General features: G+C 36.4%; 1 protein-coding gene across 1 annotated transcript in view; it reads left to right on the top strand.

Moving 5' to 3' along the window:
- DCDC1 (doublecortin domain containing 1) overlaps positions 1 to 13,358 on the top strand; it is a gene marked incomplete at both ends in the record, with an annotated part of 430,017 nt that overhangs the window by 360,484 nt on the left and 56,175 nt on the right. The window contains 4 exons of the mRNA XM_082844001.1: positions 2,722 to 2,900; positions 4,909 to 5,007; positions 8,800 to 8,899; positions 11,736 to 11,871. Of these exons, the coding sequence (XP_082700127.1) occupies positions 2,722 to 2,900; positions 4,909 to 5,007; positions 8,800 to 8,899; positions 11,736 to 11,871 (514 nt within the window). The remainder of the gene's footprint in view (positions 1 to 2,721; positions 2,901 to 4,908; positions 5,008 to 8,799; positions 8,900 to 11,735; positions 11,872 to 13,358) is intronic.

Below are 13,358 nucleotides of genomic sequence, written 5' to 3'. Positions count from 1 at the left end.
GGGGTGCTGGGAGTGGAGGTGATGGAGTGTAATTGGGCCCTTGATATATTTTGAAAGTGGAAGCAGGTTCTGCTGATGGATTAAGTTAGAAATAAGTAACAAAATAAATAATTAGAAAAGGCCTTATATTGAGAAATTTGAAAAGATATTTTGACTAACTCATGGCATAATGAAGAAATCCTAATGAAAATTTTAAAAGGAAATATTTAGAACCAAAGAAAAATATGTGAGATGCAGCTAAAGCATACTTGAAGGAAATTTACAACTTTAAATGCTTACATTAAAAGAGAAGAGAGACTAAAATTTAATAATTAAGTATCCAACTCGAGAAGTTAGGAAAATAACAGCAGAATGCACTCAAAGAATTAGAAGGAATTATCAATAGTAAATTAGAGAAATCAATATAACATATGATAAGTATAAAACAGAACCAACAGTCAAAAAACTGGTTCTTTTAAAATATTAATAAAATGTATATACTTGGCCAAACTGATTAATTTAAAAAAAGCAGGTAAATAATATTAGGAACAAAAGAAAGATATAAGTATAGATGCTGAGAAATTAAGAAAATAATTAAAGGATATTATAAGTAAATTTATGTTAATAAATATTATAACTTAAAATAAATAAAATGGCCAAATTCCTGGACAAAAGTAATTTAAAAGAATAGAATCAAGAAGAAATGGAAAGCTTGTGTAGTCCAATAATCATAGAAAAAAATAGAATCAGTAGTTAAAAATCTCCCCACAAAGAGAACACCATTACCAAATAGTTTTATTGGCAAATTCTACCAAACATATAAGAAACAAAATTTCAGAATATTGCAAAAGAAGTAACACTTCCCACCTCATTTCATGAGGCTAGGATAAACTTGATACCAAACCTTGATGAGGATAGTTTAAGAAAATTACATGTTAATACCATTTATGAACATACAAGCAAAAATCCTAAAGAAAATATTAGCAAATTAAATACAGCAATCTGTAAAAAAGATAATACACTGTGACCAATTTGGATTGATCCAGGAATGCAAGATTAGCTTAAAATTTTTAAAAATTAATGTAACTAATATATAACCAATGAAAGGATAAATAATATGAGCACATCTCAATAAATGTAGGAAAAAGAACTTTACATAACTCAACATACATTTAAGAAAAAAAATCTTAACAAAATGGGATTGATAGGAAATTACTTAACCTGCTACAGAGTATTACAGTCCTAAACAGACTTTAAAAAAACTAATTGAGCTGTTTCTTAGATGTATATGACATGGTAAAGGGCGAACAAGAGCCAATTTCCAAAGAAGAATAATAAGGTAAGGCTACTTGCCGTGCCAAATATCAAGATTTACCAGATATAATCAACACAGTATGGTACTGGACAGGGAGAGAGAAATTGGCAAATTGAAGAAAACAGAACACACAGAAACAGACCCACACTTAAATGGAGGTGTCATATTTTATAAAATGGTTACTGCAGGTTAATGGGAAAGTAATTGCTGCCAGGACAGAAGAAAGAGAGAGAGAGATGAAAGAGAGAAAGAGAGAGGGAGAGGGAGAGGGAGAGGGAGAGGGAGAAAGAAAAGAAAAAAAGAAAGAAAGAAAGGGAAAGGAAGGAAGGAAAGAAAAAGAAAGAAAGAAAAAAAGAAGGAAAGGAAGGAAGGAAAGAAGAGAGGGAGGGAGGGAGGGAGGAAGGAAAGAAAGACCTTGGACCTTGCCTAACATCATCTCTGATCATCCCTTCCTTCATTTAATCTCCTTCCACAAATGTCTGTTTCTGTGAATGGCAATACCATTTACCCAGTTGTCCAAGCTACAGACCTGGGAGCCATCCTTGCCTCTTTTTACTCCCTGAACATCATGTTCTATTAATTCTCAAATCTGATACATACACTGTCCCATCCTTTTACCCCTCCTTTACCGCACTAACTCCTACTAAGACTTCCGATCTCTTACATGGCATTTCTGAGTTAGGTTCTACTCAGTGGTCCCATCACACCTTGTACCCTGTTGTTATTATACTCACGTTATTGCAATTGCCAGTTTATTTCTAGGTAAGTTTCTGAGCATCCCCTAGAAATTCCTCGACGATGAGTATCCAGTCTTGTTCATAGTTTTATTTCCAGTGTCTATCACTGTGCCTGGAATATAGGAAACAATTATTAAATATTTGGATAATGCATGAATTAATAAATAAATAAATGTGTGAATGATGGCTACAAAGTAACCAAATTCTACAACTGAAATATTTGAAATTTGTTTAAGCTTTATCATTCACTCATCTCACTCTGTTATTTGAAGTTATTTATGTTCCCCAAATAGACTTAGTTTAAGACAATATTATTTCGGGTTGTAAAACCACTTTTCATACATTCTTCCTTTCTTCACATAGATTAGAGATATTTTATACAGGAGCAAAAAACATTCCAAACTAATTCAGTTCTGTATTTCCAGAATGATGTTTCTCTGAAAGGGAATAAATCTTCTATGTCGTAACACAGCACAGGTTGTACATACATTTTAAAAATTGCTATCTTTCCTCTTCATTAAAATAAAATGTTAATTAGAATTGTCTGGAACATCTTTAGGTGCCCAATACATGTTTGATGAATTAATAAAATATTAAAGGTATAAGCAAGTGTGCTTATTTTTTTATATATAGGAATGACTCTTCCTATTCACTTATTATCAATTTTCTTGTCATTTCTTTCTGAAGGAGTTTGATTGGCCAATAGAAGGGCTGCTTCTTCCAAACGGTCCTCCCATGAAGAAACCCATCTCTAAGACACTGGAGCAATATGTCCCTGTGAGACTCAGAGTTTTGCGGAATGGAGACGAGAACAAAACCAGAGCCCTTATTATAATCAGTCCAGACATCTCACCTAGGCAGAAAATGCAGTAAGAACAACTTGTTCATATTTCGCATCAAGCATACTTTCTAATTTCTACAGATTTTTGTCTTCTTGATTACGGATGTTTTTCTGGGGAAATTTTGTGTTTATTCTTTAAAAAGGGCTCCCATATTGATATTTGGAGGTAAAAATAGATACTAAAATTCATTTAGTTTCTATGTTAGGAACTTAATTTGAACACTGGTGATTTAGGCTGACCACGAGAGAACGTGAGTTAGAAATAAGTAGTTCTGGTAAAAAAAAGTTTTATGATCAATATCTATTTTGAATTAGCATTATTGTTTGGGTTTATTAATGTATTTTGAAATAAATGAGCTCATAAATTCCTTCTTAAATCTAATTTTGTAATTTCTTATTTAAGTTAGTATTTACTTTGTTATTATTTACATTATTTAAGTTATTACACACAATTATTTACATTTAGATATTTGGAATATTTAATGAACAAATATAGTTCTCAAAATATAACTTTACATAATCTATATCCTTGCCTTGGAATAACATTTTAAAAGTTTACCATCCTAGAAGAGCATCGATCTGCCCTTTAGCTTACATTATGAGGTTGGAATAAAATCTTCCCAAACACCCAGTATTTCTGCAACATTGGAGAAAGTCACCTGCTGTATTTTCATTACATTTTATGACAAAAGGAATCATAGATCAGGGCAAAACTCTGATGTAAAGAATGAATTAAACACATTGTTTCTCATATTATTAGCTGTGATATTACCTCTTGACCTTTCTTTTGAGATGTTTAGAATATTTGAGGCTGCTGATAATAGTTTAATATTACTTTCTTCACATTGATTAAATATACTTCATACATCACTGAACAATGAGTAACATTCAGATCGGCTGTCCACTGAACTGCCTATAAAGATGATAAAGTAAAATTTTAATCTTCAAAGTAAAGTCAACCCTGAAATTGAAATCTTTGACGCATACATTTCATAATTAGCTCATTCTACTAGACATAAAATGTGAGGGTAATGCCCTTAAAGTAGTATATGACTTTTTTTTTAACATGCAAAATTAACAGGTAATTTCTATCCCTTCCTATCTTTATGTGTCTCAAAATTATATAGAGATTTAATCTGATCAATTTATGTTTTAAAATGCATGATTCAATCAGGTAATCCAAACGTAATTTGAGAGATTTGTTAATTTGGACAGCTATTCTAGTAGAGAGTATGTGAAACTCTCTGCTAAGTTCATGGAACAGTGTGTCCTGGTTAATCAAATATTCATTTTGTTCTCTACATGAATTAATTATTCCCAAATAATTAAAATACAGTGGCATACATTTGACATCAAAGCTCTACTGAATATAGTTTAATTTTTCTTGGCTGATTCAGAAAATTTTCTACAGGATCATCAATAGCATTCCCCACACCTTCCCCCCAATCTTTCTGTAAGTACTGGTAACAGAAGATTTAAATAGGGAGTGTTTTGGTTAACATTACATTTGAACACTATATCTTTCATTTAATAAAATATAAAGATTCTAAAAATACACAATTCTTTCTTGAAAATTTGAATGATGTATATTGCAATTCTTTTACTGTGATCGTCACTAATTTTTTATTAAAAACATTTTTAGTTTTGGATTGATAACTGAAACAGTATCTGAGTAATATATGAATAAACATATAAATGTGAACAGTATATGAATAAAACATCAAAGGCAAAATGAATGTAATCTCTGCATTTTCTTCAAAGTTGATAAATTCACATCTCAGAGTGTTCAACATTATTGGAAAAGGATTCAGATATTGAAATTTTATTTTCTTGTATAAATTTTTCATAGTATAAATGTTTGTGACGTTTAATATTTAATTGTGGTAGTATTTGAAATCCTATTTTTTTAAGAAAGGCATTTTTTTAGAGTAAATAATGATAAATTAAAACCGCACTATTTATTCACATACTTAAGCTGAATGATAATTGACAATGTATACTGCCATATCAATCAAATCTTGGATCATTTTTTTCAGAAATGTTGACACTGAAAGGAAAGGGAATGTGAAAAATTATGTCACTAAATATTCTGAAACAGAAACAAACCAGACTGGATTTCACCAACTTTTGGAGAGGTAAATACTACCCTAAATGCAAAGATATATTCCATTCAAGTGCCTGAATGATTATAACACAAAATACCTATGTACCTATATAAGAAAACAATTGTTAATATAGTGATTCTGGAGTTTTTAATCTGTGAAATATGTAAGCTATAAGTACATGATACCAATGCTAATTAATATGTTTTTCCCCAAAATTTCTAGGTCTAGTGGTTTCCCCTAGCTTCTGAACTACAAACTCTGTAAATTATCCCCATTAAAAAATATATATTTCACAATTTTACAGCACTTTGGTTTGAATTTGTTTGAACTGAGGGCAGGATATTTACCTACTTTAAATCAATTTTTAATTGTCACTAATCTATACCATATTTTTATTATACATTATAATAAAAATTTTATTATACATTATTATAATAAAAATTATTTATAATTACATTATAATTTTTCTTTTCACCAATATTTTCCTACCCAAACAAGATTTATTCCCATAGAATTTGATAGCTGTTCAAAAGTAGAGCACCTGGTATAAACTTTTTCACAAAATATGTCGTGCTGAATATGAGAGTGTAGTTTTATAGAATTTAAGGAAAATTATGCTATCCTTTAGTAATTTAATAATTCACTTTAGACGGTTTCGAGGATCTTTTGTTGTTGTTGATTCTTCCATCTGCAAAGCTGAAGGGAGATCTAACAGCATAACAAGACCCATTTAAAAATAATAGATATAGACTGTTTTTGTTGATATTTAAATTTGCAGGAAACATGGAGCATTGGAAAAACCAGTCCTGAGAGAACAAAGTCAGAGATAAGACTCTGCTTTTCTGGATACTCTGTAAATCCAAGCCACATGGTTATCAGTCCTAACTCTTGGTGTGAGGGTCAAAGGACTTCATGTCTAGGACCCTTGCCCCCATGTATTGGGTTGGCCAAAAAGTTTGTTTGGATTTTTCTGTAACATCTTAAGGAAAGACCCGAATGAACTTTTTTGGCCAACTCAGTAACAGAGAAATCCTGAACTGCTCACTCAGTACCTCAGCCTCAGTTTCTTCCCTGTTATTCTGTGATGATGCCCTCTCAGGAGGCCATATGATGTAGTAAAAGACCCAGAGAGTTTTAGGTTTGAATTTCAGCTTTTGTACTCAATAGCTTTGTGACCTTGGGCAAGGAACTTAATCTCCAGGCTCAGTTTCCTTATCTGTAAAATAGGCTTCTCAGAAAGGGTGTGAGAATTAAACGCCTAGAGTAGACATGAAGTGCTTGCAGTGCGTGATCCATTTTAATAATGTGTTGCTGACTTATATGTGTCAGGTGCTTTACAGGTATTCACACATTTAATCTGTAAGATATCCCTATGAGATAAGTACTGTTACATCTCCCTTTTACTGATGGGGAAAATGAGGCTCAGAGAAGTTAAGTAACTTCTCCAAGGTTACACAGCCAATACATGAGAGGGCTAGAGTTTGAACCCAGGCAGTTTGACCACAGAGTACACATTCCTTATTAGGCACTTAAGAGCCAGTTCTTTTCTTCTCTCTCCATTGATGTTGGCTGGCACATGAACTAGTTAGAGGAATTCAATACAGAGGAAACAGCTTATCCCGTTCTCTCCAACCCACCTACATGGGCCAGTTGAATTCAGCACTATTAAAATAGGGTTTCCACAGAACTTGTTGGAAAGTTCCTGATACGAGTCTACTATTTGTACCCTGAAAATACTGTGCAATATTAAGGGTCTGGGCTAGTAAAAGGTAACAACTTAGTAAACTACTTCCTATATATAAAATTTGAAGTTTTAAGAGTTACTGAAGACAGGGTGATTCTGTAGATGAAGTTAAGGAATATATGCCCGGTGGTAGCTACATCAAACTAAAGATGTGTTCTTCAGTGGTTGCTTATGTTTTGCCAGTGTAGCCAGTGCAAAGATAACTCTTCTAAAGCACAGTAGTGAATTTAGATCTGAATTTTAGCATCTACTGCTGGATTTGCATTTCAGAAAAGAAAAGAAGTATAAAAAAATAAAATAAATAAAAAATAAAATAAAACAGGTTTCCAAAAAAAGAAGAAAGAAAAATCCACCAGCTTCCCCTTCACTTTACTCTCCCACTTGTCCTAAAACGGGTTACTCCCATAGTCCAAAATTCTCCGAGGAAAATGTGAGTGGGATCAGATTATCATGATTGTAACGCTCCTTAGGTCATGCTTGGATTTGGGGTGAGTAGCAGGAATTGGGTTGGGTCTTTGGGCAGCATCCAGAGAGAATTAAGCCAACCTTCTGGTTGGGGCTCAATTCTCTTACAGTTCTCCCTCCCACCCGCCCCGCAATACCTCCACCCGACAATTCCTATGGATGAGAAACCCAGTCCAGTTCTCACCAGCCCATCAGCTTCCAGAGTTGTGACAGGAGAGGGAGAGACTTAATTCCCACTGGCTTATTTCCTTCTAAGACCTCTCAGAAAAATGGAGGGCCTAATTACCTGCTCGATTGCTTTTGGCCATCTAAGGTAATAAAATTGAGAAATATTTTTCATACAGCTGAGTCTTCTTGATGAGCATAAAGTCACTTCTAACTCATTTACTCTAGACAGTACATTCTAATATAAAACAGCATTCTTTAGGACACGACCCATCACTCTGTTTAGCTCTACTTCCTCTTCCCCAGAATTCCACCTCTTTACCTCTACCCTAAACTGACTATATAGACTCCAGCCTCTCCACCTCCAGCCCATCTTGCACTTTTCTGACAGTTAACTTTCTAAAAAGCAGATCTGCCAACACCATACCTCTACTATAATTCCTTCAATGACTTCCTGATACTTAACGGGATAAAGGCCACGTTCATTAATCTGGCATCCTAAGTGCTTTCAGTTGGTTTCCATCTTTTTTACCAGCTTCATCTGGCTCTACCTCTTGTCCACAAACTCAGCTCCAGCCATATAAAACTTCTCTAAGTCCTGACCCTACTTGGTGAACTCTGGTTTATTCATCAAGGCCCACCCCGAATGTTACTTCCTTACCTGAGGCTTCCCTGGAAGAATTCATTGTTTTTCCCCTGTGTCCTCACCTCCCTGGCCAGGTGCCTGTGACAGCACCCACTAGTTCATATCACACTTCAGTTGCTGACTGGTCTCTCCCCGCTACTAGAGAAGGAGCCCTTCAGGAAACAAGGAAACTGTATCGTTCATCTCAATATCCACAGGGCTGGCCCAGAGCTTGTTTGAGGGGAAAAAAATCACTGTTTAATGTTTAACCTGGCAAAAATCTCCTATTTGAAAGGGAGTTAAAGAGCTATATATAGGGATCACTTCTGGTGGAGAGAGATGAGGAACTGCTGGGTGGTGGATGTAACTTTGGAGAGAATAGAACTTCAACAGCAAAAGCTGAGGAAGGTGTTTAATGTAGAAGGGAGAACAAGAGAAAAGGCACACAAATAGGAAAGTAGGGGCATACTGAGGAGTGAAAAATAAATAATGATGTGGGTTTTTTTGTTTTTTTGATTTGTTGATCATGCTTGGTACTGTGCTAAGCATGTTTCATAATCAACCCTTAATCTTCACAGCAACCTTGAAAGGTAAGAAATTTAGGCTTATAGAGCTTAAATAATTTGCCCAGTCTTACAACTTGGAGAGGGAGAATGAGACTCAAAAGGGGGCTGCTGGTTTCCAGAGCCAAGCTCTTGACTATCCCACAGTCCTGCTGAGCTAGTTGTTGTTAATGATCCAGGCCCGTGATTTCTTTTATTTCCTCTCTCCTCTGCTGGAAACTTCGCATGTGCAAGGTCAATTTTTGTGTCTCTTATTACAGGTGCACTGAAATTTTAAATTTACCTTCAGCAGCTCGGAGATTGTTCAGTGAAAAGGGGAAGGAAATCTTTGCCCTAAAAGACCTTCAAAGAGATGAACTGGTAAAGACATGAGCGTGAAACTGGAAATATTAATATATTGATACTATTAAAAGGAAAGCGTTTTTAAATATAAGACTTCAAGCACCATTTTTTTCCTGTTATTTTTTCTCAGAATTATCCTAATTCAGCAACCATCAGAAAGTAATAAGAATAGCTGATTGTTGAGCGCTTACTATGTGTCAGGCATGATTTTCAGGGCTGTATGTAATAGAACTCATTTAATGCTCATCACAACCTCTGTTATAAATGAGGGCAGAAACTGGAGAGGACCACATTATTAACCACTTGTGGTTTCTGCCCTATTCTTTTTTTTTTTTTTTTTTTTTGCAGTCCACGGGCCTCTCACCGTTGTGGCCTCTCCCGTTTTAGAGCACAGGCTCCGGACGCGCAGGCTCAGCGGCCATGGCTCACGGGCCCAGCCGCTCCGCGGCATGTGGGATCCTCCCGGACCAGGGCACGAACCCGTGTCCCCTGCATCGGCAGGCGGACTCTCAACCACTGCGCCACCAGGGAAGCCCCTTAACTTTTTTTTTTTTTGCCCTACTCTTTTAAGGGGGTAGATTCTGTATTCTTTTCGAGGCCTTCAAAATGTAGTTATTTAATGATTTCTTACTAAATGATTATTTTACCTTTTCAGAAAAAAATAGTCATATCTAGTTTTTCACACACTCTATTTGGGAGGCTGGAGAAGGCTGAGAAGTGGAAGGACTTTAGCTGCCCAGCCTTTCCCCCGACGTATGGAATTTACGGTATCAGCTTGAGAAGAAAACCTGCCTTGATTGATGCCTGAAATTCTTTGAACAGAGAACCAAGCTTGTACCAAATTATCAGAACTTGACTCAGACTCTGAATGTAAAGACCCCTTGAAAGAGTCTTAAACCCAAGTACCAGTGACTAATAGCAGAGTCAGCATGGCAGAGTGGAGACCCTCTGTTGTTGGAGTCTGGTAGACAGTGTTGTTGTTTTTCTAAAATTTATTTATTTTTATTTATTTATTTTTATTTTTGGCTGCATTGGGTCTTTGTTGCTGCACTTGGGCTTTCTCTAGTTGTGGCGAGTGGGGGCTACTCTTCATTAGGGTGCGCAGGCTTCTTATTGCAGTGGCTTCTCTTGTTGTGAAGCATGGGCTCCAGGTGCGTGGGCTTCAGTAGTTGTGGTTCACGGGCTCAGTAGTTGTGGCTTGTGGGCTCTAGAGCACAGGCTCAGTAGTTGTGACCCACGGGCTTAGTTGCTCCGTGGCATGTGGACTCTTCCCAGACCAGGGCTTGAACCTGTGTCCCCTGCATTGGTAGGTGGATTCTTAACCACTGCACCACCAAGGAAGCTCTAGACGGTGTTTTGAATTCTAATTCTATCACTGCCAAGTTTTCTGTTTGTTTGATTTTAATATTTTTGTTTTTCCTGCTGTGCTTATTCACTGTGTTATTTTAGAAAGAATTTAAGGTAGATGCATTAAAACATATGACAAAAAAGGTAAATTTAACTTAAAGATAAGTCAATGAGGTCACCAGGGCTAAGCGAGTATGTGTGAAAGGAGGATGAGATGGACCCAGGAGTGATTGTTATACGGACCAACATATTTGCTAGAAATGAATCTGTCAACTGTTCTGAGCCACCAGCATGAGGATTGAAACATGAGCAGTTACATGATGAAGTATGTCCATGAGAGAAAAATAACCCTCTTGATCAGAAAGAAGATATTTTTGAGAACGTTTTCCCTGGGTCCACATACAAAGTATGTATGTAATGATCAGTCAGTGGCCTTAAAAAAAGGCAACATTGAGTTTCTTTTTCTTTTTACTGAGTCTTTCTCAATATATTACTCTACTTTTTCCTCACTTCAAAGAAATATGTATTTATTTAAGGACATTTAGGAAGTACCTATAAGCAAAATCAAGAAGAAAAAGTATCATCCATAATTTCAGCATCTAGAAATATCCACATTAACATTTTGGTGCATATACTGCAAGTTCATTTATACCAGTGGTTGTCAGAGTTTTCTGTAAAGTGTCAGATAGTTAATATTTACAGACCATATGTTATCTATTGAAACATCAGCTCTGCCATTGTAGCACGAAAACATTCACAGATAACATGCAAATGAGTGGGCATAGCTGTATTCCAATAAAACTTTATTTACAAGAACTGGCAATCGGCGAGATTTGATCCTCAGCCATAGTTTACGAACCCCCAATTTTTTTTCAGTGTTTAACTTTTAATTTTAAATTTTTTAACATCTTTATTGGAGTATAATTGCTTTACAATGTTGTGTTAGTTTCTGCTGTATAAAAAAGTGAATCAGCTATATGTATACATATATCCCCGTATCCCCTCCCTCTTGCATCTCCCTCCCACCCTCCCTATCCCACCCCTCTAGCTGGTCACAAAGCACCAAGCTGATCTCCCCGTGTGATGCAGCTGCTTCCCACTAGCTATTTCACATTTAAACCCCTGATTTATACCCACTTACCTTCCCCCCATCCCTCCCTTCCTTCTTTCCTTCCTTCTTTCCTTTCTTTAAAAAATTATTTTTTCTACAACTTTTTATTTTGAAATAATTAAAGATTCATAGGAAGTTGCAAAGATAGTATGGAGAAGTGTTTTTTCAGTACAAAACCCTGTAGATCCATCAAACTTGTTGCTTTTATCAATAGTTTGTGCCTTTTATCACTGAGTATGGTACCAGTTTGTTTAACCATTCACCTGTTGTATTCACCTGTTGTATTCACCTGTTGTATTCACCTGTTGTAGGGTGTTTTGATTGTTTCCACTTTGGGCTATAACAATGCTGCTGTGAGCAGTTATATCTGGGATTAGAGACTCATTTCTTTGGTAGGTGTATGTTTCATGTGGAGAACACTGGATCAATCCTGATCTGTCCATTGCTCAGCAGAAGAAGCAGATCTTCCTGAGGAACTTAGCATCAGATATTTCTAAAATTCAAACTTTCTGCAGTACACGTAAGATAGAGGGTAAGCATTGGAATTATTTACTTTATATATGTACAGCCAAAAAAAAAAACTTGATGATATTGCTTTTTTTAAAAAAAATCCAACTTTGTTTAAACAGGTCGTATTTCACCCCTGCATCTTGCTGTTTAGCTTTAGACTAATTTTCATGTTTAACAGAGTTGCATATTTTAATTCACACTGTACTTCGGATGTGCAGAGAAAACATACTTTCTTTATTTTGTCTTTAATAAATTGGGCCTTCTTTGTGAGCCCCAGCTACCCCCATCAAGGAAAACTTTAAATGTACAGTCAGGTTTAAACTTGTCCCATCCATTAATTTAAATAGTCCCTTTCGGGAAGGTTTTCAGGTTTCTCAGTTTCCAGACTCTCACTTTGGTTCTTCTCTAGGATGGAAGGAAAGAACTCGGGGTGCAGATCCTCTTGCTTTCTGAGCCCTGCTGGCTGAAGTCCATGGCTGGGTGACAATGTTCCATTCTTTTGGCCCAGATAATGCTTTGGGTGCGTGGTACTTCCTGCCTGCCTCAGCCTCCCCTCTGCTCCCTCTGGCCCTCTGCAGCCTGGCTGTGGTTGGGTAGCCATCTCTACAAATCCTTGCTACAGAACCTCTTGACCCCTGCTTGGCAACCACTTCTGGAAAGCTCCCCTGCGTGGCTCTTAGTAAATCCTGGGTCATGGCTGCACTTCCCGGAAACCAGACCCAGGTTCATGTGGCTATGCCACAGATTGGCGTGGTGAGGACAGCTCAAGGGGTAACTCATCACCGCGTCCGGAGTGGTGAGGACAGCTCAAGAGGTAACTCATCACCGCGTCCTGAACCATAGGCAATGTCCTCGGTGTTTCCTTGTCTAGCTAAGATTCCTGCAGCAAAGCCTGTAGGCAGAATCATGACACCCAGTGCTGGTTTTCTGCCTTCCTTTGTGTTCTGCCACAGATCCCCTCAGGCCCAGAAATGGTAGGTTTCCTCCAGGTCAACACTGAGATAAGCTAAATGGGAGCTAAAGGCTTTTGGAAAAGACCCTAAATCATGACAGTGTCATCTGACTTACATGGCCATTGTCTTGTGCCTGAATGTCAAAACTGTATTTGTACTTTTGCTTTCCTTTTGTAACAATTCTCATTCCTCATGGTCTACCACCTTCCCTTAAGGCTACCCCAGGACCAGGACAAAGGTTCTATATATAGAAGAAAAAAATCATTAATATAATTTAAAACATTATCTTATTGCATATCTTGAACACTGTACATTAAGCTTTGCATGTGTCTTTTAAGGCATTGGGAACTTGCATTGAGGAGTTTGGATGCCAGAGAATGACCTAGAGGCATACATCTAAATAATGGAACCCATTTGAATAGTTAGAATTTATAACTAACTTATTTTTGGAAAGACCTATTTTTTAGCACTTTTGACTGAGAATGTCTTGAGAGGAATTTACAAAAATTAAATTAAGTGAAATCCAATTTATTAGTTTAAAGAGCAACTATCAATT

The sequence above is a fragment of the Leucopleurus acutus genome (genome assembly GCF_964270905.1).
Source record: "Leucopleurus acutus genome assembly, chromosome: 8".
Classification (NCBI taxonomy): Eukaryota; Metazoa; Chordata; class Mammalia; order Artiodactyla; family Delphinidae; genus Leucopleurus; species Leucopleurus acutus.
Note: the sequence above shows the minus strand (reverse complement) of the source record. Positions and strands in the feature narration are given on the sequence as shown.